This window comes from Microcebus murinus, chromosome 29 (assembly GCF_040939455.1).
Source record: "Microcebus murinus isolate Inina chromosome 29, M.murinus_Inina_mat1.0, whole genome shotgun sequence".
NCBI lineage: Eukaryota > Metazoa > Chordata > Mammalia > Primates > Cheirogaleidae > Microcebus > Microcebus murinus.
In genome coordinates, this window is record NC_134132.1 from 10,950,490 (window position 1) to 10,976,341 (window position 25,852).

General features: G+C 42.2%; 1 protein-coding gene across 3 annotated transcripts in view; it reads left to right on the forward strand.

Annotated features, from left to right (window-relative positions):
- ABCG2 (ATP binding cassette subfamily G member 2 (JR blood group)) overlaps positions 1-25,852 on the forward strand; it is a 76,587-nt gene extending 50,735 nt beyond the window's left edge. For all 3 annotated transcript variants that reach the window (XM_075998740.1, XM_075998741.1, XM_075998739.1), the window contains exons 9-16: positions 70-320; positions 7,418-7,500; positions 12,523-12,612; positions 14,914-15,038; positions 17,363-17,517; positions 18,618-18,707; positions 19,491-19,573; positions 23,860-25,852. In XM_075998740.1, coding sequence (XP_075854855.1) covers positions 70-320; positions 7,418-7,500; positions 12,523-12,612; positions 14,914-15,038; positions 17,363-17,517; positions 18,618-18,707; positions 19,491-19,573; positions 23,860-24,007 — 1,025 coding nt within the window. In that variant the 3' untranslated portion in view covers positions 24,008-25,852. The remainder of the gene's footprint in view (positions 1-69; positions 321-7,417; positions 7,501-12,522; positions 12,613-14,913; positions 15,039-17,362; positions 17,518-18,617; positions 18,708-19,490; positions 19,574-23,859) is intronic.

Consider the following 25,852-nt stretch of genomic DNA (forward strand, 5'->3'; position numbering starts at 1 on the left):
AAGAAAAAGCCAAAGAAGCTGTCGTCTTGCTCATAGTGTTTTCCGTCTTTATCCACTTTTATTCTAAAGCCACAGAGACTATAGAGCCTTCCAAGAGAGATACTCCAATCATAGAGAAATTAGCTGAGTTTTATGTCAACTCGTCCTTCTGTGGAGAAACAAAGGCTGAATTAGATCAGCTCGCAATGACTCAGAAAAAGAAGAAGAGCACAGTCTTCAAGGACATTACGTATGCCACCTCCTTCTGCCATCAGCTCAGATGGATTTCCAGGCGTTCGTTCAAAAACTTACTGGGTAACCCCCAGGCCTCCATAGCTCAGGTACCAGGGCAGCTTCTTTTGAAATATTTACATGGGGGAATTGTTTGCTTGTGATATTATCTATTTCAGCATTATGTTTACCTTCTACTACTCTTCTAGTTATTTGTTACCCATTTGGAACATGGAAACAGTCAATAGAACAAGTAAAACACAATTAAGTACCTTTTTTTTTCCTTTGGAGACAGGGTCTAGCTCTGTCACATGGGCTAGAGCGCCGTGGCATCATCCTAGCTCACTGCAACCTCCAACTCCTGGGCTCAAGCGATCCTCCTGCCTCAGCCTCCTTAGTAGCTGGGACTACAGGCGCACGCCACCCACACAGGGCTAATTTTTGTGTTTGTAGTAGAGACGGGATCTCACTCATTCTAAGGCTGGTCTTGAACTCCTGGCCTCAAGTGATCTTCCCGCCTTGGCATCCTGACGTACTAGGATTATAGGCACAAGCCACTGCACCCGGCTAGAAAGCTTCTTTTTTTCCAGTGGTTTCTTGAACTACCTAAGTCAGAGTTTTTGTTGATTTAGACAAGCTGTAATGAATAATCTTTTTTTTTTTTTTTTTTTTTGAGACAGAGTCTCACTCTTTGCCTGGGCTAGAGTGCCGTGGCGTCAGCCTAGCTCACAGCAACCTCAAACTTCTGGGCTCAAGCGATCCTCCTGCCTCAGCCTCTCAAGTAGCTGGGACTACAGGCATGTGCCACCATGCCCAGCTAATTTTTTCTATATATTTGTAGTTGGCCAGTTAATTTCTTTCTATTTATAGTAGAGACGGGGTCTTGCTCTTGCTCAGGCTGGTCTCGAACTCCTGACCTTGAGTGATCCTACCGCCTTGGCCTCCCAGAGTGCTAGGATTACAGGCGTGAGCCACCGCACTCGGCCTGTAATGAATAATCTTAGTATAAAAAATTTTTTATTTGAAAAATGTAAAGAAAACATCAGCCATATTTGGGGTTTTCTGGTAACTGTCCATATCCATTCGCTGATTAAAATTCAGCATTTTGGGGACATATATATAATAATGAACCAAATGGGCAAAAATGAAAGTCTCTGCTGTCATGGAGCTTATCTTCTTATGAGGACAAACAATAATGAATACAGAAATTAACACATTGACTGCCACACTAGAAAAAAAGATTTTTTTTTCCCCTGGGGCCATGGCGTTTTATTAAAACAAAATGATCCTTTCTAATTTGTTATTTTTTTATTGTCTTCTGTGCATGAGTTATATGCATATGCAACGAAATCATGTTTTTAGAATTGAATTGTCAACTGTTAATTGGAATAACAAGAACATCAAGGAGTAAGATTTTCACAAACCAACTACAGGATTTTGCTTCATGAGACTGGGGGTCAAAACTAGCCTGAGTTAAATACAACTCACATGGCAGTCAATGTGTTAAACATACATTACGTTAGATGGTGGAAGGGACTTTGGAGAGAGTCGAAGCAGAGAAGGAGTAGAGAACGGAGTGGGCGGGAGAGGGAGGTAGAAGGAAGAGAGTAGGTTTACAGTTGAGATCAGGTGGCTGGGAAAACTTTCACCTAGTGGCCCCAAATACACCTGGAGATAGTATGGGCTGGCCACCATCAAGAGAAGAGCCGGTGAGCAACTTGTCATTGGTCTTCCTTATTTAGGGTCTCTAATCTTAGGAAAGCAGTAGACACCCCAAGAAGTTTGTACGTTATACAAAGGTAGCAAACAACCTTGAGTTCCATAAAACAAGGTCTGTCACTGTCAGATTAACAAGTTCTCTTGATTAAGATGAGATAGTGTTCTTTTCCTTTTGGTTGGCTCTGTGGTAGTTGTTATTATTCCTTGTGGTTTTTCTACTATTTTTAACCCCCTCTGTTGCACCAAATACTGTACTCCCAGTTCATTGGCCCATCCTTTATAAGGAAATCAGTTTAGTTGATTATTTTGGGGTTGTTTATTTTATTTTTTTTTATTATTTTTATTTTTTTTTTGAGACAGTCTCACTTTGTTGCTCAGGCTAGAGTGAGTGCCGTGGCGTCAGCCTGGCTCACAGCAACCTCACACTCCTGGGCTCAAGCAATCCTGCCTCAGCCTCCCAAGTAGCTGGGACTACAGGCATGTGCCACCATGCCCGGCTAATTTTTTGTATATTTATATTTTTAGTTGGTTAATTAATTTCTTTCTATTTTTGGTAGAGATGGGGTCTCGCTCAGGCTGGTTTCGAACTCCTGACCTTGAGCAATCCACCCTTCTCGGCCTCCCAAAGTGCTAGGATTACAGGCGTGAGCCACCGCGCCCGGCCTGGGGTTGTTTATTTTTATTACCAATATTGAGTTTCTGCTGAGTACCAATGGCACACTTTTGGCTCTAATGGAATATTACTGAATTTTAATTTTAATTTGTGCACTGTAATTTTTATATTGAAGTAATAGTGACTTCTAAATGTATCTGAAAGGCTATATCACTACTTGAGCCATATTGGATCGCCCCAGATGTTTTTGGTATCATAATCTGGCTTTTCTGTAAGAACATGGGCACTTTTCTTTTTTTGAGACAGAGTCTCACTTTGTTACCCAGGCTAGAGTGAGTGCCGTGGCATCAGCCTGGCTCACAGCAACCTCCAACTCCTGGGCTCAAGCGATCCTCCTGCCTCAGCCTCCCGAGTAGCTGGGACTACAGGCATGCGCCACCATACCCGGCTAATTTTTTCTATGTGTTTTTTTAGTTGGCCAATTCATTTCTTTCTGTTTTTAGTAGAGACGGGGTCTCGCTCTTGCTCAGGCTGGTTTCGAATTCCTGATCTTGAGCAATCCGCCCACCTCGGCCTCCCAGAGTGCTGGGATGACAGGCGTGAGCCACTGCGCCCGGCCGAACATGGCCACGTTTGTACATTATCAATTAAGGGTCAAGTTTTATTCCTTGAGAGTGGATTTAATGTCATTTGGAAACCAGAGTGGTGAGTTAGACCAACGTGGGTTACCTCTTGTCCAACAGTGAGATGATGTAATGAGTTGCTTCTTTTTTTTTTTATTATTATTTATTTATTTATTTATTTTTAATTTTTTAGAACGTGTTCTATAATATTGGCAGAGTTGCTTTATTTTATTTTATTTATTTATTTATTTTGAGACAGAGTCTCGCTCTGTTGCCCAGGCTAGAGTGCTGTGGCGTCAGCCTCGCTCACAGCAACCTCCAACTCCTGGGCTCCAGCGATCCTCCTGCCTCAGCCTCCCCAGTAGCTGGGACTACAGGCATGCGCCACCATGCCCGACTAATTTTTTGTTTATATGTATATATATATATATATATTAGTTAGCCAATTAATTTCTTTCTATTTATAGTAGAGATTCGGTCTCGCTCTTGCCCAGGCTGGTTTCGAACTCCTGACCTCAAGCAATCCTCCCGCCTCGGCCTCCCAGAGAGCTAGGATGACAGACGTGAACCACCACTTCCGGCCTGAGTTGCTTCTTTAGTGTGATTTAAGCATTTGATTTTTCTTCCTTGGAAAATAACTTGAATTTCTCTTGCCTCTAAAAGTGGTTTAGAAGCATCTTGTCCAAGTCTCCCATACAGTAGTTCTGCGCAGGGCGTGATTAGAACACAGAGCTATTTCCCGTGTACCAGGATCCTGCTCGTGTAGGTGCTTGGCTTTAGTTCAATGCCAGCACTATTCCTGGTCCCTCCAGGTTGTATGTTCAGCCTACCTGTGTCATCAGTGAACTTAGTTCCACAAAAGGAGTTGCAGCGAGGTTCACAGCAGTGACAGGCTCACAGAGCAAGGATAGGACCTTGTATCTCCCTGAGCATCTGCTTCCAGGGCAAGTTTTGTTCAGATTTGTAAATCCTGGAATGTTAGCTTAGGGCAGGAGGAGGCAAGCCATCTTTTTGTAAAAGACCAGATAATGAATATTTTAGGCTTTGCAGATTATATGGTCTTTGTCTCGCGGGTAGTCAACTCTGCCATTTTATCGTGAAAGCAGCCATAGCTCATACACAAACAAATGAACTTGGCAATGTTCTCATAAAACATTAATCATCGCACTGAAATGTCGATTTCATGTAAATTGTATATAGCAGGAAACATTCATCTTGGCTTTTTTTCAACCAATAAAAAATGTAAAAACCATTCTTAGATTGGCTCACAGATTGAAAGGCCTGAGGGCCACATCTTACTGATCTTGGCTTAGGGTTTTTAATCTTGTATGTTGTTTCACTTCTAATTTTTTTTTCTTTTTGCATCAAAAGAGAATACATCTCTAAGTTTTTGAACATGGGGTTGTTAAAAAGTCTTATAGCTTTCTGCTGATAAATCTCTTGTATTTATTGTCCTAGAGCTGTACTTTGGTTTGACATTCTTTTTTTTCTCTTTTGAGACAGAGTCTCACTCTGTTGCCTGGGCTAGAGTGCCGTGGCGTCAGCCTCGCTCACAGCAACCTCCAACTCCTGGGCTCAAGTGATCCTCCTACCTCAGCCTCCCGAGTAGCTGGGACTACAGCTACATGTGTCACCATGCCCGGCTAATTTTTTCCATATATTTTTAGTTGGCCAATTAATTTCTTAGTATTTTTAGTAGAGACGGAGTCTCACTCTTGCGGAGGTGGTTTCGAACTCCTGAACTTGAGTGATCCTCCCGCCTCGGCCTCCCAGAGTGCTAAGATTACAGGCGTGAGCCACTGTGCCTGGCCTGTTTCTTTTATATAATTCAACTTAGCCTCTGATAATGCATTTAACCGAAGGTTGTATTTAGATGATTTTGGAATGAATGGATTATGTGTATAAGATGATTTAATGTTCATTTAATGTGCCAAGCATTTCCTAATCAAATCAATTTGGAAGCACATAGGGCCCTGTCTGTTCCATTGTGCAAATGTTTAGTTTGTCTGTTTGTTTTCTTTTCCTTAACAGAAGAAAGAATAACACAGACACACCTTATAAAAGCATGTCAAGCTTAGGGCATTAATTGTTTTGTCAATATGTTTGAAAGCTGACTTTGAAAATGCTGTTACGTCTTTGAAACCTTTAGGAAACATCCTAATCATAATACTGAGAGTGTTAGTGTAAGATATCAAGTTTTGAATGCAAAAGCAACAAAGCATGTGGAGTGTCCATGTTGAAAAGTTTGAACAATACTGTGTGAAAATACAGATTCTTGTATACATGGTGTCATCGGCATTTTCTTTGGAAGCTTGATATGTTGAAGGAGAGTGTATGCCCAGGGGAATGAAAATATGCAAGGGTAATGGGAGTTTTCCCCAAATTTCTAACTGAATTTGTAAGTTAAGGACATCTCATAAGTGAAGCACTTTGGGTCTTTGCAAACACAGATCATGATCCCGTTTTTGCACTTTGGTTTGCTTCATGCCAAACATGTCCTTCATTAGTTACTTGAGGTCTTGATACCAGTGGACTGTTATAGTACTAATTTCTTTTCTTTTTTTCTTTTTTTAACAGACAAGGTCTCACTCTGTCCCCCAGGCTGCAGTCGCCCAATGACTGCCCATTACAACCTCAGACTCCTGGGCTCAAGCCATCCTCCTGCCTCAGCCTCCCAAGTAGCTGCAACTACAAGCATGCGCCACCACGCTAGGCTAATTTTTCTACTTTTTGCAGAGACAGGGTCTCACTATGTTGCCCAGGCTGGTCTTCAACCCCTGGGCTCAAGGGATGATCCTCCCACCTCAGTTTCCCAAAGTGCTAGCGTTACAGGCATGAGCCACCATGCCCAGTGAGATTTTAATTTTTGTTGTTAACTTTGAGGGTTTCAACATACATGGTAGGATATTTTGCTTTCTTTAGATTACCGTGTCTTAGAGTTTTATATTTCACTCATGAATAATTATAAGTAAAATATCCTAAAATAAATTATGTCGTGATATGATGTAACCCTTAACCCTTTGCTTATTGAAATGTCTTTAAGAGACTTTTTATTCTACAAATGAGGGATGTTTGTCCCGTCTCCTTAGGGGCCATACAAACAGACTGAATAGGCAGTGGCTCACACCTGTAATCCTAGCACTCTGGGAGGCCGAGGTGGGTGGATCGATCAAGGCCAGGAGTTCGAGACCAGCCTGAGCAAGAGCGAGACCCTGTCTCTACTATAAATAGAAACAAATTAATTGGCCAACTAATATATATAGAAAAAATTAGCTGGGCATGGTGGCGCATGCCTGTAGGCCCAGCTACTCGGGAGGCTGAGGCAGGAAGATTGCTTGAGGCCAGGAGTTGGAGGTTGCTGTGAGCGAGGCTGACGCCACGGCACTCACTCTAGCCTGGGCAACAGAATCAGACTCTGTCTCAAAAAAAAAAAAAAAAGCAGATTGCATAGGCGAAGGAGAAGCTTCGCAGCTTAGGTCTACAGTGATGGCGTGGGTGGCGAGGCTGAGGGTGATAAGAGGCTGTGACAGAGGCTGTGTCATGTCGGCACGCGGAGAGCACGCAGGGAAAGCTAGGGAATGCTTTGGTAACGGTGACAATGCACTTTCCAAGGCAGGCGTGGCCTCCCTGGAGGTTGGATCCCAGCTGGCCGGTCCCAGCTCACTCCTACTTCCCTACCAAGCCAAATTCCATTGTTAGATTTTTTTTTTTTCCCTCTGTGTGCTTTTAAAATTTTATTTGTCTTTATTTATTTTGAATGTTAAGAGTAAAGGTATCCTGTTTGCACCTGAACCTCCTTGAATATAAAACGATGCATGTTCATGGGCACAAAGGTTGAGAGTTCAGTTCAGGTCAAAACTCTTCGCCACTTGGACTTTTGTTCCCAAAACGACGTTGCTCTGTCACACCTGGCCTTTGGAGGCCCAGGAGCCGGAAGCAGGCCCTGAACTGGCAGTGCCCGGTGGGGAACTGGGAGGAACCATAGCTTTTCCAGTAGTTGCTTTGCTGTCCTGCCAATTTCCCCAAAAACCACAGATGACTTAATTTTTAATGTTATAAAACATTCGAAATAATATACACTGTTGTATTCTCCCTGGGACGTTTGGCCAAGCCATTGTGTGTTCATCTCAATGGAGAGATCTGATTATGTAGCCCGATATATGATAATAATAAATGGTGTGTATCTTTTTTTTTTTTTAACCTCTAATTGAAACTCTTTCCTTTTTTATTTTCTTTTTTTCTGCTTGAAAAGATAATTGTCACAATCATCCTGGGACTGGTCATAGGTGCTATTTACTTTGGGCTAAAAAATGATACTTCTGGAATCCAGAATCGGTGAGTAAATTTGCGTCTTGATTTTGAGAAAATGCTGTCACTTTCTTCGAGCTTATAAAAATCCAGTAAGAATTGGAATTTAAGACAAGTACAGGGTAAAAATGTCACTATTTTTTTTTAAATGCATAACACTTCTTTATTGTAACAATATAAAAAATAAATTTAACTTTCCCACTACCTGTGATTGATGTATTTTAGCTCACTCAGATTGAAAGGAATAGCTTGTAGAATTCTTGAAATTCACCAATCTTCAGAAGACATGGGATTAAAATGCATGTACATGTTTTTGTTAAGAGCACATAAATATTCGTTCTCCTTTCTTCATCTCGGCATTTTCATACACCTTCTCACTATTTTATTGAGGGGTTGGATGAATCAGTGACTTGAAAGCGTGATGGAAGAGTTAATTGGTTTACACAGACATATATATATGCATGTACGAAGTGGTAAAATATACAGAAAATAAAATTTTACCCTTTTAACCATTTTTTAAGTGAACAGTTCAGTGGCATTAAGTTCATTTACACTGTTGTGAACCCATCACCACTATCCAACTCCAGAACTTTTTTCATCTTATCAAATGGATTATCTTTACCCATTAAATTATACCCTCCCAGACCACCTCCCTCAATCCACCTCTTCCAACCCCTGGCGACCGCCATTCTACTTTGTGCCTCTGAATTTGACTACTCTGGGACCCTCATGTACGTGGAATCATGCAGTCTATGTCCTATGGTAACTGGCCTATTTCCCTTAGCATAATGTCTTCATGGTTCTTCCACGTCATAGCATGTGTCAGATTTTCTTTCCTTTGTAAGGTTGAATACTGTTCCATTGCATGTACATGCCACTTTTTGCATTTTGTTTTCCACACATCTGTTGATAGAAACTTGGATTGCTTCCACCTTTTGGCTGTTGTAAGTAATGTTCAAATACCTGTTTGAGTCTCTGCTTTGGATTATTTTGGTATATTATACCCAGAAGTAGAATTGCTGGGTCCTAAGTTAATTCTGTTAAATTTTTTGAGAAACCTCTGTTACTGTCTTCCACAGTGGCTATTCCATTTTGCATTCCCACCAACAGGGCCCAAGGGTTCCGGTTTCTCCATATCCTCACCAACACTTCTTTCCTTTCCCCCCCCCCCTTTTTAAAAATAATAGAGATCCTTTGAAAAATATCTGTTCAAGTCCTTTGCTGACTTTAAAATTGGATTGTTTGCGTTTTCGTTGAGTTGTAGGAATTCTTTATATTTTAGGGGGGATATCAATCCCTTATCAGATATATAATTTGCAAGTATTTCCCCCCATTCTGTGGGATGTCTTTTCACGTTCTCCTTTGATGCATAAATGATTTTGATTTTGATGTAGTCTGATTTATCTATTTCTTCTTCTGTAGCCTGTGAGCTGATTTTCCTTGATGTTTTTGATTTGTTTGACTTGGGGGTGGGGTGTGTGGGTGGGACCCAGTTTTCCCTATTATATGGCCAGCTTTTATGTTAGTATTGTGATCCTTAGCTAGTTTGAGTTATAATTGGCCATTAAACAATCTCATTTTATGATGAGATTCTTTAATGTCTGTGTCATGTTCTGAACATAGGTGCCTAGCTATGTCATAGACGTTCTTGTATTTTATGTATTGAAAACCACTCGGTGCCAGGCACTTTGCTCCTTGGTTGATACCCACGTTCTCAGGTTACCTCCCAGTGGCCAGAGGGGGAGGATGGTACTGTCCCCATTTTACCATTGAGAAAAATTGAAGAAGCTTATGTTCAATCAATGTCTGGAGAGGCTGATTATATTTGAAAGGATAAGCATAAAAATTGGTTCCTCTGTCAAATAAAATAAATGTTTTCTTCTGTATAGGATCGGATAGTGTTGCTGTACAATGAGATTATTGTTATCAAACAGCACTGTTCCAGAGTTATGTCACTGTTTATCTTTTTATCTTCCCCTGAGGGCTGAGATCTGGATTGTCCTCAAACTTGCTAGTAATTGAGGGTTTGTGTCCTGTAGTAGATACTATTTCTTAACCCAGCACAGAGTATCTTGCAGGGTCTAGAGACTGTAAACCTTTTACATTGTGCAGCAGGAAGTGTTTGGAAAAAATAGTGAGAAACCTGTCCTAACTGGACTTTTAAAGACCGGACATCTAGCCATTAACGTTCTTGGTAGAAAAAATCCAGAGGCCGGGCGTGGTGGCTCATGCCTGTAATCCTAGCACTCTGGGAGGCCGAGGTGGGTGGATTGCTCGAGGTCAGGAGTTCAAAACCAGCCTGAGCGAGACCCGGTCTCTACTAAAAATAGAAAGAAATTAATTGACCATCTAAAATATATATATACAAAAAATGAGCCGGGCATGGTGGCGCATGCCTGTAGTCCCAGCTACTCGGGAGGCTGAGGCAGGAGGATCCCTTGAGCCCAGGAGTTGGAGGTTGCTGTGAGCTAGGCTGACGCCACGGCACTCACTCTAGTCTGGGCATCAAAGTTAGACTCTGTCTCAAAAAAAAAAAAAAAAATCCAGAGAAGAGCTTTAGCTATTTCTTCAAATGTTTTCTGGAGAAATAGGGCATTAATCTTATTTTATTTTGCATTTTTGCTACCATTATGTTTGCTGCCATTTTTGGTAAGAATTTGGACTGCGTGAAAGTAGCCTGAGTGTGTGTGGTTTATCTAATCCTGCCTGGGGTGATTAGTGATTGATTCTTTTCATTAGGAAAAAAATGTTTCTGCTTCATCTTCGCAACCAGGTTCTCAAAGTTTTGTTCAGGGGTGAATATCAGTACCTCATTGTCTGAAATTGCTTGGGAGGCCAACCGTTCTCTTCTTTGAGGATGAATTCTCCCAGAGACGCAAGCATTTTCTTTGTTCTTTCTCTAAGCTGTGTGACTGAGAAACTGGGTTTTAATCATGTGTAGAATGTGAGCTTCTTTGAATTAATAGTTACCCCTGGAATAATCGCCTTATAGGGTTGTAGTAATAGCCAAGCAAATTAGTGTATAAAGGAAAAGGTATTTTTTCAAAAACAGTGCTCAGATCAGTAATCCCACTTCTGGGTTTTCACCCAAAAGATTTGAAATTAGTTTGTTGAAAAAGTACCTGTACCCCTGTCTGTATTGCAGCTCTATACACAGTAGCCAAGTTACGGATTCAACCTAAGTGTCTATCAACAGATGAATAGATAAAGAAAATGTATGTATACACGCCATGGAATACTTTTTAGCCTTAAAAAGGAAAGAAACTTTGTCATTTGCAACAACATATATAGAATTGGAGAACAATATGCTAAGTGAAATAGGCCAAACACAGACAGATACCACATGAGCTCACTTAATGTGGAATCTAGAACAGTCGAACTCCAGAGACAGCAGAATGGTGGTGACTAGAGGCTGGAATTGGGGGGCAAATTCGGAGAGGATGGTCAAAGGGTATAAGAGCTCAATTACATAGGAGGCATGAAGTGTTTTTCTTTGAGATACATTGCACAGTGTGGTGAATATAGTAAATAATAACATGCATTTCAGAATTACTAAGATAGTAAGTTTCACATATTCTCACCACAAAAAGATAAGTATTTGAGGTGATGGATATGACAGTTAGCTTGATTTAATATTTCATGTTTATGATTCATAAAGTGTAACATCATAAATCTATACAACATAGAAATGTAGATTAATTGGACACTTTTGTTTTTAAATCTCAGGTATTTTACTGAGAAATAAGCATTACTAATTTTCCATTTTGTGCAGGTGCACAGATTAGTGTTTTCTTTAGCAATAACCCTTACTTTATTTTCTTCGAGCACTTTGGAACCGCATGAAGGTTGGTTGTCAAGGCTAATGTCAAGGATGTGCAGATGGTGTGGTGGATGTTTATAATGTGATGATTAAGGTTTCCCTTCACTGTCTTTCATTTTACTTCCCCACGTCTTACATTCTTTTTTTTTTTTTTTTTTTTTTGAGACAGAGTCTCGCTTTGTTGCCCAGGCTAGAGTGAGTGCTGTGGCGTCAGCCTAGCTCACAGCAACCTCAAACTCCTGGGCTCAAGCAATCCTCCTGCCTCAGCCGCCCGAGTAGCTGGAACTACAGGCATGTGCCACCATGCCCGGCTAATTTTTTTATATATATATTAGTTGGCCAATTAATTTCTTTCTATTTATAGTAGAGACGGGGTCTCGCTCTTGCTCAGGTTGGTTTCGAACTCGAGCATTCCGCCCGCCTCGGCCTCCCAGAGAGCTAGGATTACAGGCGTGAGCCACCCGCCCGGCCACGTCTTACATTCTTAACTCAACTTTAAAACCAATGTGGTGAATTGAATTTCTTGGCTTATGTGGGCTTTATTTAGCTTACCATTTCCCTGTTCATACATTAGGAATGGTACTTGGTATTTCTGTTGGTTAAAATTCAAGATGGTAGTATTTTTATGGCCTGTGTATTAGCCTGGCCTGCCATAACAAGCAAGATACTGTAGACCAAGTGGCTTAAACAACAGAAATTTATTTTCTCTCAGTTTCTAGTCTAGAAATCTGAGGCCAGCACGGTTGGGTTCTGGGAGGGCTCTCTTCCTGGCGCACAGACGGCCGCCTTCTTGCTGTGTCCTCACCTGGCAGAGAGAAAGCTCTGGTCTTCCTCCTCTTGTTAGGGCGGTCCCCATCTTGGGCCTTAACATAGGAATTTGAAGGAGGGGGGTACAATTTCTCACACAGCGGCCAAGGACTGTGAATGAAAATGTGTCATTACATGGAGTCCCAGGGGCCCCGCTATGGAGACATAAGAGATGGGGAGAGACCTGGTGGGGCTTGTGTCTCCCTCTATTTGTTTTCTCTCTCTCTCTCTCTCTCTCTCTCTCTCTCTCTCTCTTTCTCTCTCTCTCTCTCTCTCTCCCTCTATTTTAACCAAACAGTTTCACTTGTTTTTTTTCCTGTTTAACTTTACACAATATCATTTATAGGAATTGTGTGAGTCGAAAATCACTCTAAGAATGTGGAATTGACTCCGATACTCTTCTTCCCTTTCTCTCACGGCAGAGCCGGGGTTCTCTTCTTCCTGACGACCAACCAGTGTTTCAGCAGCGTGTCGGCCGTGGAGCTCTTCGTGGTCGAGAAGAAGCTCTTTATGTGAGTAGGTCCCTGTCAGCCTCAGGGGCTGCTGGTCACGTCCGGCATTGGGCCAAGGATGGGATCATGGGAATGGCCGGTGTTTATTTTTAATTAATTTTTTTCAATTGACGTAAATTGTGCCTGTTTACTGTGTACAACATGATGTTTTGAAAACACACAGGGGCTACAAATATGAACTTATAAGAAGCAGCCAGGAGTGGGGAAGGAAAATCATGAGTGCGTGAGGCCCAATACTGAGGGAAACAGTTTCTACATTAGGTGTGGTCAGAAAATCCAAATGCTGTGGTAAAAGCCAGCTATAACAGGGCCTGAAAAGTACATTTTTGTTTTTTTCTTTAGTAAATGCTGGTGACCTTCATAAGAGCAGTTTTAGGGCCTCGGCAGGGGTGAAGTGTGGGCTAAGCAGCGACTTAGAGGTAGGGAGGTAATGTGGACAAAGAAGGTGACCAAGTTCAGCCCTTGTCAGACCCGGAATGGAAAGAGCCAGAAGGCAGCCTTACTGTAAGGAGCAGGCTGCTTATTTTTTATTTATATATATATTGTTAGGTAGAGTCTCACTCTGTTGCCCAGGCTAGAATGCTGTGGCGTCAGCCTCACTCACAGCAACTTCACACTCCTGAGCTCAAGTGATCCTCCTGCCTTGGCCTCCTGAGTAGCTGGGACTACAGGCATGCTCCACCATGCCCGGCTAATTTTTTCTGTATTTTTTTTTTTTTTTTTTTTTTTTTTTTAGCTATCCAGCTAATTTCTTCCCATTTTTTTTAGTAGAGATGGGATCTCACTCTTGCTCAGGCTGGTTTTGAACTCCTGACCTTGAGTGATCCTCCTGCCTCGGCCTCCCAGAGTGCTAGGATGACAGGCATGAGCCACCGCACCCTGCCCCAGGCTGCTTTTGATTACTATGTTTTTCAAAGATGGACAAGATTTGTTCATATCTGCAAGCCCAGGAAAGAAATCATTACAAAGGGTAAGAATGAAGGAGGTGGAAGAGTCTAGAACGGTGGGGAAATGATGTCAGGAAGAGGAAAGATTTGGATTTGATATTTGACAGAGATGTATGGTTGGAAGGGCTTGGTCAGTGAAGGAAAAAGCCTTTTTTTTTTTTCGTTTTTAACTTGAGAGTAGAAGTAAAATGAGTTTAGTGATCTGAGGCTGCAGTCTGGGGCTTGGAGAATATCAATACCACTTTCTTTCTTTCTTTTTTATTTTTATTTTTTTTTGAGACAGAGTCTCCCATTATTGCTCGGGCTAGAGTACCATGACGTCAGCCTCGCTCACAGCAACCTCAAACTCCTGGGCTCAAGCGATCCTCCTGCCTCAGCCTCCCGAGTAGCTGGGACCACAGGCATGCGGCACCCTGCCCGGCTCAGTTTTTCTATATATATTTTTTCAGTTGGCCAATTAATTTCTTTCTGTTTATAGTAGAGATGGGGTCTCCCTCTTGCTCAGGCTGGTTTCGAACTCCTGACCTTGAGCGATCCTCCCGCCTCAGCCTTCCAGAGTGTTAGGATTAAACGTCACTTTCTTCATAATCAGGTGCAGGGGAAAAGGAAAGCCTCTTTGACTACTGAGATGAGTCACCAAAGTGCTGTTCTTCAAAGCCGGCCAGTGTCCGCAGAAGGGAAAGGAGCATTCTCTGCAGAGAGGCAGGATGTGCAGGGTCTGTTGGCCTGGAGTGGGTGTTTGGGGACCAGAATGAGTGACCTTAAGAGGGAGTTCTGAGGCCGGCGAGGTGCCTCACGCCTGTAATCCTAGCACTCTGGGAGGCCGAGGCGGGCGGATCGCTCGAGGTCAGGAGTTCAAGACCAGTCTGAGCAAGAGCGAGATCCCATCTCTACTATAAATAGAAAGAAATTAATTGGCCAACTAATTAATTGGCCAACTAATATATATGGAAAAAAATTAGCCGGGCATGGTGGCACATGCCTGGAGTCCCAGCTACTTGGGAGGAGGCTGAGGCAGGAGGATCGCTTGAGCCCAGGAGTTGGAGGTTGCTGTGAGCGAGGCTGATGCCACGGCACTCACTCTAGCCTGGGCAACAAAACGAGACTCTGTCTCAAAAAAAAAAAAAAAAAAAAAAAGAGGGAGTTCTGTAGTGAGAAGAAGGGTCACAGCACAGAACTTCGTGGGGCTGATGTCCCAGAGAGTCTGGGACCTGAAATGGTGATGGCTTTGGGGCAGCTGTTGTATTAGACCCCTGGGGGCAGCAGAAGTCTATATACAGTAAGCAGTCTAACCTTCTAGTCTGTGCCTTCCTGAACTAATCTGAGATGTATAATACCTATTTTTGATCTATAGACATGAATATATCAGTGGATACTACCGCGTGTCATCTTACTTCTTCGGAAAACTGTTATCTGATTTACTACCCATGAGGATGTTGCCAAGTATTATATTTACCTCCATAACATACTTCATGTTAGGTAAGTAACAAGACAAAACGCATGTGTCTTTAGTCTTGCCTCTGCACTGAAACAGATTTCTCCTTGCAAGCATGTTTTTGGTTCTAAAAACTATAAACCAAAGGCTGGACACACACCTGTAATCCTAGCACTTATTTATTTATTTATTTATTTGAGACAGAGTCTCACTCTGTTGCCCAGGCTAGAGTGAGTGCGGTGGCATCAGCCTCGCTCACAAGCAACCTCAGACTCCCTAGTAGCTGGGACTACAGGCATGTGCCACCATGCCGGCTAATTTTTTCTATATATATTAGTTAGCCAATTAGTTTCTTTCTATTTTTTTTTTAGTAGAGATGGGGTCTCTCTCTTGCTCAGGCTGGTTTCGAACTCCTGGCCTCGAGCGATCCTCCCTCCTTGGCCTCCCAGAGTGCTAGGACTACAGGCATGAGCCACTGCACCCGGCCCCTAGCACTTTTGAGAGGCTGAGGTGGGAGGATCGCTTGAGTCTGGAAGTTTGAGACCAGCCCAAGCAATATAGTGAGACCCCATCTCTACGAGAAATAGACAAATGAGCCAGCCGGGCAATAGTGGCCTGTATTTCCACCTACTCGAGAGACTGAGGCAGAATGATCTCTTGAGCCCAGGAGTTTGAGGTTACAGTGAACTATGATGACGCCACTGCACTCTAGCCTGGGCAACAGAGTGAGACCCTGTCTAAAAAAAAAAAAAACAAACCCAAACAAACTACAAACCAAGCCAGGAGATAAGAAATCACCCATCCATGGTGCATTCTCTGAAATAGCTGTTCAATGTGGACATTTTTTTGTCAAGATTTTTTTCCACCTGAACTTTTAAAACTATTTATAAAACTGTGCTTTACTGGGAGATGCTGTGTTTTATAAATAGTTTTATTTTTTTTTAATTTATTGTTTTGCTCATTTCAGTTTGAGGGATATAAATAGTTTTAAAACTATTTATAAAACTGTGTTTGTCATACACAGACATGAAAAGACTTTATAAAACTCTGGGACTATGCCGGAGGAGGTGGGGTATTTTATTGCCTGTCTATATTTTAATTTATCTCTGTCTCTCTGATATTTAGAGGTATATAGACAGACAAAAATATATATATGTATTCCCTACTCCCCATCGTCTAATGAGAGAAAAGATGGTCACTTTGGGGGCTTATTGATTTAATAAAAATACGCATTTGGTAGCTGTAGAGATCCATTTGTGCATTATGCTCAGCTTTTCACGTGCTACCTCCCCCGCTTGAAATAATCTATTTTTGACAAGGCACTGCAGAACAAGAACCTCTGACTGAATCTATTAGACCTTCCATTTTACAAATAACAGGTGTGTAAACAATCAGGCACAGGATCCTAGGTCCTTCTGATTGGGGTTCTTGTGGCTAATTCCAGATTGTACGACCCACAGGATTAGATCATGATGGTTTAGAAAGGAGCTTTATGAAACTTAATTTAGGCTTTGTTCTCAATACAGAGTGTTGCGGTGATTTGTCGGGGGGGGGGGGGGATCTTGGGTGAGGGAGGCACCTCCTTTCCTCCCCCAGTTAGTAAAACCACCATGAGGCCATTGTCACCCCGATCATCCCAGTTTCTTCACTAATGCAGTCACAGCACACTGTGAAATGCCATTGATGAGTTTCCTGTGAGAAGAGAAGGCACTAGAATTTTGGCCAGTTGTACTGCCTGTAGCTCCCCGTGTTGGGAACTCAGAAATTGTTCAGAATTATCCATGAAAGCATATATGTGTTATATGGAAAAGTGCTTATGCATTGAGTGTAAAAAAGAAAACCACAGCTTAACTTTATGTAGTTACGTGGAAGGAAACATCGAATTTGATGATTCAGGGTAGTTGGATAGTGGATGACTTTTTTTTTCTTTTTCTTTTGAGACAGAGTCTCACTCTGTTTCCCTGGCTAGAGTGAGTGCCGTGGCGGCAGCCTAGTTCACAGCAACCTCAAACTCCTGGGCTCAAGCGATCCTCCTGCCTCAGCCTCCCCAGTAGCTGGGACCACAGGCATGCGCCACCATGCCCGGCTCATTTTTTCCATATATTTTTAGTTGGCCAATTAATTTCTTTCTATTTTTTAGTGCAGACGGGGGTCTCGCTCTTGCTCAGGCTGGTTTCGAACTCCTGATCTTGTGGGATCCTCCCGCCTCGGCCTCCCAGAGTGCTAGGATTACAGGCATGAGCCACTGTGCCCGGCCATTCATTCTAATACTAGTTTCTCAACATATTATAGTGTTATTTGCACAATCAATAACCCCAAACACGTGGTAACCGAGGCAGTTTGATTAACCCCGCTTTTTCTCTCTAAGGATTGAGGCCAGACGCAAGTGCCTTCTTCATCATGATGTTTACCCTTATGATGGTGGCCTATTCGGCCAGCTCCATGGCGCTGGCCATAGCAGCAGGTCAGAGTGTGGTTTCCATAGCGACACTTCTCATGACCATCTCTTTCGTGTTCATGATGGTGAGTATGGACTGTGCCACTCTGAGAAGCAGTGCTCCCCCCTTTGTTTCCTCGTTCACATTCACCTGTTGTAAAATCTGCTTTGAGGATTCTGCAAACAGGACGCTTTGCTTTAAGGATGCCATATATTGAAATACAGCTTATATTAGAGAATATACCAGCTTTCCTCGTTGTCCTTATTAGCATGTCGTTACTAAAGTGTTTTTATTTTTATTTATTTTGTTTTGAGACAGAGTCTTGCTTTGTTGCCCAGGCTAGAGTGAGTGCCGTGGCCTCAGCCTCGCTCACAGCAACCTCCAACTCCTGAGCTCAGGCGATCCTCCTGCCTCAGCCTCCCGAGTAGCTGGGACTACAGGCATGCGCCACCATGCCCAGCTAATTTTTGCTATATATATTAGTTGGCCAATTAATTTCTTTCTATTTATAGTAGAGACGGGGGTCTCGCTCTTCCTCAGAGTGGTTTCGAACTCCTGACCTTGAGCAATCCACCCGCCTCAGCCTCCCAGAGTGCTAGCATTACAGGCGTGAGCCACCGCGCCCGGCCTAATTTTTTTTTTTTTTAGAGATGAGGTCTTGCTATGTTGCCCAGGCTGGTCTCAAACTCCTGAGCTCAAGCAATCCTCCTGCCTCAGCTGCCCAAGTGGCTGGGACCACAGGGACAGGCCATTTCTTTCTTTCTTTCTTTTTTTTTTTTATTTTGAGACAATCTTGCTCTCTGGTCTGGGTTAGAGTGCCGTGGCGTCAGCCTAGCTCACAGCAACCTCCAACTCCTGGGCTCAAGCGATCCTCCTGCCTCAGCCTCCCGAGTAGCTGAGATTACAGGCATGCGCTACCATGCCCGGCTCATTTTTTCTGTATACATTTTTAATCGGCCAATTAAATGGAATATGTATTATAGATATATTGTCCTTCCTTTGAAACCATAAACAGCTTTAGCCATATAAAGATCTACACATGCAAAGAGAAAGATTAAGTGTTTAGAGTAAGTGGAATGCATTTCAAGAAAGAGTTGGTCTTAGCAGAAATGTTTAGAAGGGTGGAAAGGAATTCTGTATGAAATTACTTGACGGATTCTGACTCCTGGTATTTGCTTTTTGTAGATTTTTTCAGGCCTGCTGGTAAATCTCACAACCATTGCCTCTTGGCTGTCGTGGCTCCAGTATTTCAGCATTCCTCGATACGGCTTCACGGTACTTTTTCTTGGTATCTCATGGGGACTGGGTCCCCAATCTAGAGACAATCAAAATAAAAAGCCCACTCATCTCATTTCTCCAGCCAGGAGCTGTGAGAGTCTCCCATGTAGGCATTTCTTTGTGGGAGCAAAGAATGAGAATTTCCTGTTAGCTTTGGGTAGCACAAGGCCAGGAAGTCCTTTGGGGTTTTCCCCAGTCAGTTGTCCTTTGAGGGGAGTGTGGGAAACACCGCATAGTAAAGGAGAAAGATTGGCCAATGGACAAGAAGCGTATTGTTGCGTCTCAGCTCAATAAGAAAATAAATGAAAGCATGGCAGATGAGGCTAGAATACACAAAGACCATTATAATACTCATAGCCATATTGGATTTTGTAAGTTCATCAACTCCAAAGAAAACTGTCTGATGTCTTAATACATCACAACCAAGTTTCCAGCTCCCAGGAATTACAATTGGCTTGATGGAAACAAACAAAAACATAAGATTGTTCCCGCAAATTAACAGTGCTTATGAGCTATAATACCCAGAGGGTCTCCCTTTTGGCCAAATACTTCCCTTCTTTTGTATTGGAAGCCAAAAATCCCAGCCTTAGGCCCCCTGATTGCCAAGGAAAATAACTTTCATAGCTTTGGTATCACAAAGACTGTGAATGTGAAACTCGGTATGTTTTTAGAAATAATAATAACAAAGATTAAACTTTAAGGACATGATTGTGATAATTCTCAAGAAACTTTGTGAAATTAAAAACTGTTTACCTTGCTGGGCTGCCACTTGGATTGTAGGCTTTGCAGCATAATGAATTTTTGGGACTGAACTTCTGCCCGGGACTCAATACAACGTTAAACGACACCTGTAGCTTCGCAACGTAAGTGTGGGTTCGTTGTCCTGATGGGTTTGCTTGCTACCGTGGCGTGATGTAGAAGGGACACAGGGCTTGGAGCTGACAAGAGTTCTTCCAGGATCACTGAATATTTCTGAGCCTCTGTTTTCTCATCCATAAAGTGAATCGCTGTGCACTAATGCATGTAAACACGCCGTGCAACACCTCTGTAATCTGTTATAGTCAAAATCATATTTAGGCCGGGCACAGAGGCTCACACCTGTAATCCTAGTGCTCTGGGAGGCCGAGGTGGGAGGATCACCCAAGGTCAGGGGTTCGAAACCAGCCTGAGCAAGAGCGAGACCCCATCTCTACTAAAAAAATAATAGAAAGAAATGAATTGACCAACTAAAAATATATAGAAAAAATGAACCGGGCATGGTGGCTCGTGCCTGTAGTCCCAGCTACTCGGGAGGCTGAGGCAGGAGGATCGCTTGAGCCCAGGAGTTGGAGGTTGCTGTGAGCTAGGCTGACACCACGGCACTCACTCTAGCCTGGGCAACAGAGTGAGACTCTGTCAAACAAAATAAATAAATTGTATTTAATGTGGAAAAATGTTTCTTATGTGTTGCTTGTTTGTTTGAGGCCTTTTTATTTATTTATTTTTTTTTGATGTTAAACAACAAGTATTTATTTGTCACTCACATCTACAAGTTTAGGCTGGGTTTACCTCTAAGCTTCAGGTTGGATCCAGGCCTGCTTGATTTAGTCTTCATCCTCTTTGGATCAAGAGCCTCTCTTCTGGGTCTTTTACAGGGTGCTTTTGATGTTTTGATTGTGGGTTTGAGTTATTACTTTTCAAAACATTTGAGTTTGGCCGGGCGCGGTGGCTCACGCCTGTCATCCTAGCACTCTGGGAGGCCGAGGGGGGCAGATCACTCAAGGTCAGAAGTTCAAAAGCAGCCTAAGCAAGACCCTGTCTCTACTAAAATAGAAAGAAATTAATTGACCAACTAAAAATATATATACAAAAAAATTAGCCGGGCATGGTGGCGCATGCCTGTAGTCCCAGCTACTCGGGAGGCTGAGGCAGGAGGATCGCTTGAGCCCAGGAGTTGGAGGTTGCTGTGAGCGAGGCTGATGCCATGGCACTCACTCTAGCCCGGGTGACAGAGTGAGACTCTGTCTCAAAAAAAAAAAAAATTTGAGTTTGAAATGAGATGCTTTGATATTTTAGCCAGAGCTTACAGTCTTGAAGGTTACGGATTATATGCAACATATGCAGCCAGGGACTCACGAATACTATAAGCCCAACCCAGTAGTGAGACCTAAAAGGTGTTAGCAGCACAGAAAGTGTATGTCCCCTGCCAAGATCCTAGCACTTTGCCTCTTGCATTTGGGAGATGTCGTGAAAGCAAAGACTGCACAGTTCTGTGGGTTTTTTTTAAATTGAAATATGTATTTTTTTAAGAGGACACATTGTTAGATAGGGAGGATAGGAAGGATTCCAAAAGTTGAGAAGGAAATCCCATTTTTGCATACTATTAAAATAGACATTCAGGTTTTAACAAAATTAGAGGATATTGTTCTAAAAATTTAATGACACTTTCCTTTTCTATGATTGCTGTTAATGGTTCCATTTTGATACATACATTAGTGAGAGAAAAGAGAATGTTGTTGGTATCCTAAATCTTTCCTAAATGCTCACATAGAATAGAAATAATTCTTTTATTTTTTTTTAACCTTTTTTTTTTATTTTAGCATATTATGGGGATACAAGTGTTAAGGTTATATATATTGCCCATGCCCTCCTCCCTCCTAGAATAGAAGTAATTCTTTTTTTTAATTTTTTTTTTTTTTTGAGACAGAGTCTCACTCTGTTGCCTGGCCTAGAGTGAGTGCTTTGGCATTTTATAGTAGTAGTAGCTACTATAAACTCAATGCCTGGTGTCAATTGGACTCTCAACAAGTTGTGTTGAATGAATGAATTATGAATATATCCAGTCTTCCATAGAACTCTTGTGGAATAGTTATATGGACAATGTCAGGGTCCTTCAATAAATCAAGAAGAACTAAAGGGCCTTTTTTTTTTTTTTTTTTTTTGAGACAGAGTCTCATTTTGTTGCCCAGGCTAGAGTGAGTGCCATGGCGTCAGCCTCGCTCACAGCAACCTCCAACTCCTGGGCTCAAGCGATCCTCCTGTCTGAGCCTCCCGAGTAGCTGGGACTACAGGCATGTGCCACCATGCCCGGCTAATTTTTTTCTATATATTTTTAGTCGGCCAATTAATTTCTTTCTATTTTTAGTAGAGACAGGATCTCACTCTTGTTTAGGTTGATTTCAAACTCCTGACCTTGAGCAATCCGCCCGCCTCGGCCTCCCAGAGTGCTAGGAAGAAGTAATTCTTAATAATAAGACAAATTGCTATTTGGAATGACTGATAGGAAATCCTCTATGAAGAAAGGTTTTCTTCGTCATACCCATTTCCTTTTGCTTTGATCTGGGTGTCAGGTCATGTAAAACACAAAGTTAGTGCCAGCTAGCGGGTCAAGATGAAGCGGACAGGAAAACTGGGACGAGATAAGGAGCAGTCCCCCCCTCAGCTTCCTGGAAACATGAGATGAGGCTTCCTCCTTCTAAGATGAAGAAGGAAGCTACTCTTATAGTCAAAGAGGCTGCCGTTGCTTTCGGAACTGCTGAATTCCAAGAGCTGCACAGAAATGGTAGCAGGCAATGATCGTGGCTGTCCCAGATATTTCTAGCACCTGGTGCTTTCCTAGCACCTGTGGCAAGGCCCCTCCATCTGCTCTACTCAGGCTCAGATCTGGTAACGGGGCCCACTGATAATGTCCTGTAGCTGAGTGTCTGCCGTGATCGTTACAGTCCCCGCACAAGGACTGACAGTGACACTCCGGCGGCAGGAAGCCCTTGTTCCCTTCCTTCCCCAGTTTTCAAATTCTTAGCCTGTGCTCTTTTGCATGGCTGTTTGTTTTTTTTTTTTATGGGTGAGCAGTACTACAGAGAGCTTTGATCATCTTAGTGAGGGTCAGGGGTGGCATCAGTTCAACCTGAGCTTTTCTCCATCGGGAATAACTACAAAATTACTTGATAAATTTTTCTGCCCTACTGTTTCTGGATACTCTCAAAGAAAAAACAAACAAAAAAAAAAAAGGCAAAAAAATATTTTTTGTTCTGCCCTTCGAAGGAGGGCAGCATTATAGATTTGGAAACAAATGAATTGGGAGAGGCTAAAACTTAGCTCAAAGTGTGACTCTGTGAACTTGGCCAAGTTCCTTAAACCTTAGTCCCCTTCATTTTTTTTTTGAGACGGAGTCTCACTCTGATGCCTGGGCTAGAGTGCCGTAGTGTCAGCCTCGCTCACAGCAACCTCAAACTCCTGGGCTCAAGCGATCCTCCTGCCTCAGCCTCCCAAGTAACTGGGACTACAGGCATGCGCCATCATGCCCAGCTAATTTTTCATGTCTGGCTAATTTTTTTTCCTTTCTTTTTTTTTTTTTTTTTTTTTTTAGTAGGGATGGGGTCTCGCTCTTGCTCAGGCTGGTCTCGAACTCCTGAGCTCAAATGATCCTCCCACCTCGGCCTCCCGGAATGCTAGGATTACAGGTGTGAGCCACCGGGCCAGGCCCCCTTCATCTTTTAAATGTGCATAATATCTACCCCATTGGGTTGTGTTTTTTTTTTTTGGAGACAGAGTCTCACTGTGTTGCCTGGGCTAGAGTGCCATGGCATCAGCCTAGCTCACAGCAACCTCAATCTCCTGGTTCAAGCGATCCTCCTGCCTCAGCCTCCCGAGTAGCTGGGACTACAGGCATGCGCCACCATGCCCAACTAATTTTTTGTATATATATTTTTAGTTGGCCAATTAATTTCTTTCTATTTTTAGTAGAGACGGAGTCTGGCTTTTGCTCAGGCTGGTCTCGAACTCCTGACCTTGAGCAATCCTCCCACCTCGGCCTCCCAGAGTACAGGATTACAGGCGTGAGCCACCTTGCCCGGCCCCCTTCATCTTTTTTTTTTTTTTAAGGCCCAAAAAGCAATTGAACTTAGCAGAACCCCTTCATCTTTTAAATGCATAATAACTACCCCATTGGGTTGTTTTAGTGATTAACTAATCAATTAAGTGCAGGATGCTTGCATAATATCTGGGGAAATGGTAAGCACGCAGTGACTGTTAGCTATTGTCTATGACAGGATAATTATGGAAGACTTGGTTCCCGTATAGGCTGCTTTAGCTAAGGAACAGTGGCTTTACTGAGTGGGATTTGAGAGATGGTAAAAATGAAATTTCTTCTTTTTCCATTGAATTTTAGGTGCACCGGAGAAGAATATTTGTCCAGTCAGGGCATTGATCTCTCACCTTGGGGCTTGTGGAAGAACCACGTGGCCTTGGCTTGCATGATTGTTATCTTCCTCACCATTGCCTACCTAAAATTGTTATTTCTTAAAAAATATTCGTAAATTTCCCTTTTATGTGCTAGGATTTATCCTCACCTGAGAAAGGAGCACCTTGATTTATCTTGCATATTCAATCAAGTTTTCTTCTGGTCTCCTGTTCGGTTGCCATTGTACCGCTGTTCAGCAACGATTGCCTTCAACAGAAACACTCATAGACATCACAGTGGACTGAATTATACATGAAAAAGCCCAAGTCATCAAGCTGGCAGGCAGGAATATGGAGCTTTTTTTTCTATAATTGTAATATAAAAAGTTTTTAAAAAGTAAAAAAAAAAAGAAAAGAAAAAAGAAAAATTCCAAGTCAAAAACGAATGATACGCCTGTAATCCTAGCACTCTGGGAGGCTGAGGCGGGCAGATCGCTCAAGGTCAGGAGTTCGAAACCAGCCTGAGCAACAGCAAGACCTCGTGTCTACCATAAATAGAAAGAAATTAGCCAAAAAAACTAAAAAAAAATAGAAAAAAAAAACAAAAAAACGAATGATACTATGTGTGGCATATTCAGTAACCATGGGGAAGAAATCTAGTCTAATTTATTGACCTGAAACAGAGTAGAGCTGAATACTAGATACTTCTGACAAGTTACTAATATCTCTGCTATCAGTTTCCTTGTCTTTAAAATGAACAGGTAGGTTAACAGCCCTCCCGTTTTAATATTATGTGAATCTACGACCTGCTATTATTTAATAAATAACAAATGTATTATTAATGTTGTCTTGGAAGTGTGAAAATCTAAAATATGTTGGAAAAACCAGTCTAATTCATAGGGTAAATAAGCCATTGTGATAGAAAAAAAGTCTTTGATAAGCTTATTAAGGTTAATAGAACTTACCAGTACTTCTCTCTAGTGGTATTATGATATTTTGGGAATCTTGGCTGGGCGTTTTGGATTTATTAGATGGAATAGAAAGCCAGGAGTCTGGTGATACAGCTCTTGTGCCATTTCGGGGACATTCTAACTCTGGAAAGTCACTTAATCTTTTGGGGATGGTTCCTTGGTTTATAACCTGTAATCTGAGTTATGCATCAAAATCATCTAAGGAAACTTGCTATAAAAATACAGATGTCTGGGCTCTTCCTCGCCCCACTGCGTAATCGATAAAGAGCTCTGATCACTTCTGGATTTGGTCATTTTAAAGATTCTTTCCACCTCCCAAAATTTTACAGATGACTTAATAACTGTCACATCTGTCCCTTTACAGGCTTTTTTGCTCCCTACTCATACACCTTATTTATTTCCATATCGTCTCCTCATTTCTAACTTTTACCAGGAATAGGGAAATGTTTTACAAAATTTTTTATTGAAGGGCACTGTACCAAAAAGCGCAGTTGAGTGAATTACCGCAAAATAAACACTCATGTGCAACCATCAAGCCAGGTCGAAAAACAGAACATGACAGCACCCGGAAGCCCCCTCCTGGCTCCTTGCAGCCGTCAGTTCCTCCCTGTCCTCCCTGGGTTGTTTTAGAAATGACACTTGGGTTTCCCCTCTGCTCTTCTCAGAACCTTACAAAAGCCCAGTTTTGTATTCTTGTGTGCATAGGCACATACGACAGTCTCCCCCAACTTTTTAAATTTTAAAATAATTTTTTTTGGATTTTTTTTCTTTTTTTGAGAGGTTGAAGATATTGGTCATTCACTCATTGCATCACATATATGACCTCAAAACAAGCAGAAAGGTTCAGAATGCACAAAATCTTGGTTGCCCATAAAAATAATTGACTAAATAGTTTTAGATTTACAGGAAAGTTGCAAAATTTCCCTTAATGTTAACATTTTATGTACCAGGGTCAAAGCTAAGAAAGCAATGTCGGTTCATTACTGTCAATTAAACAAACTGCCTGCTCAA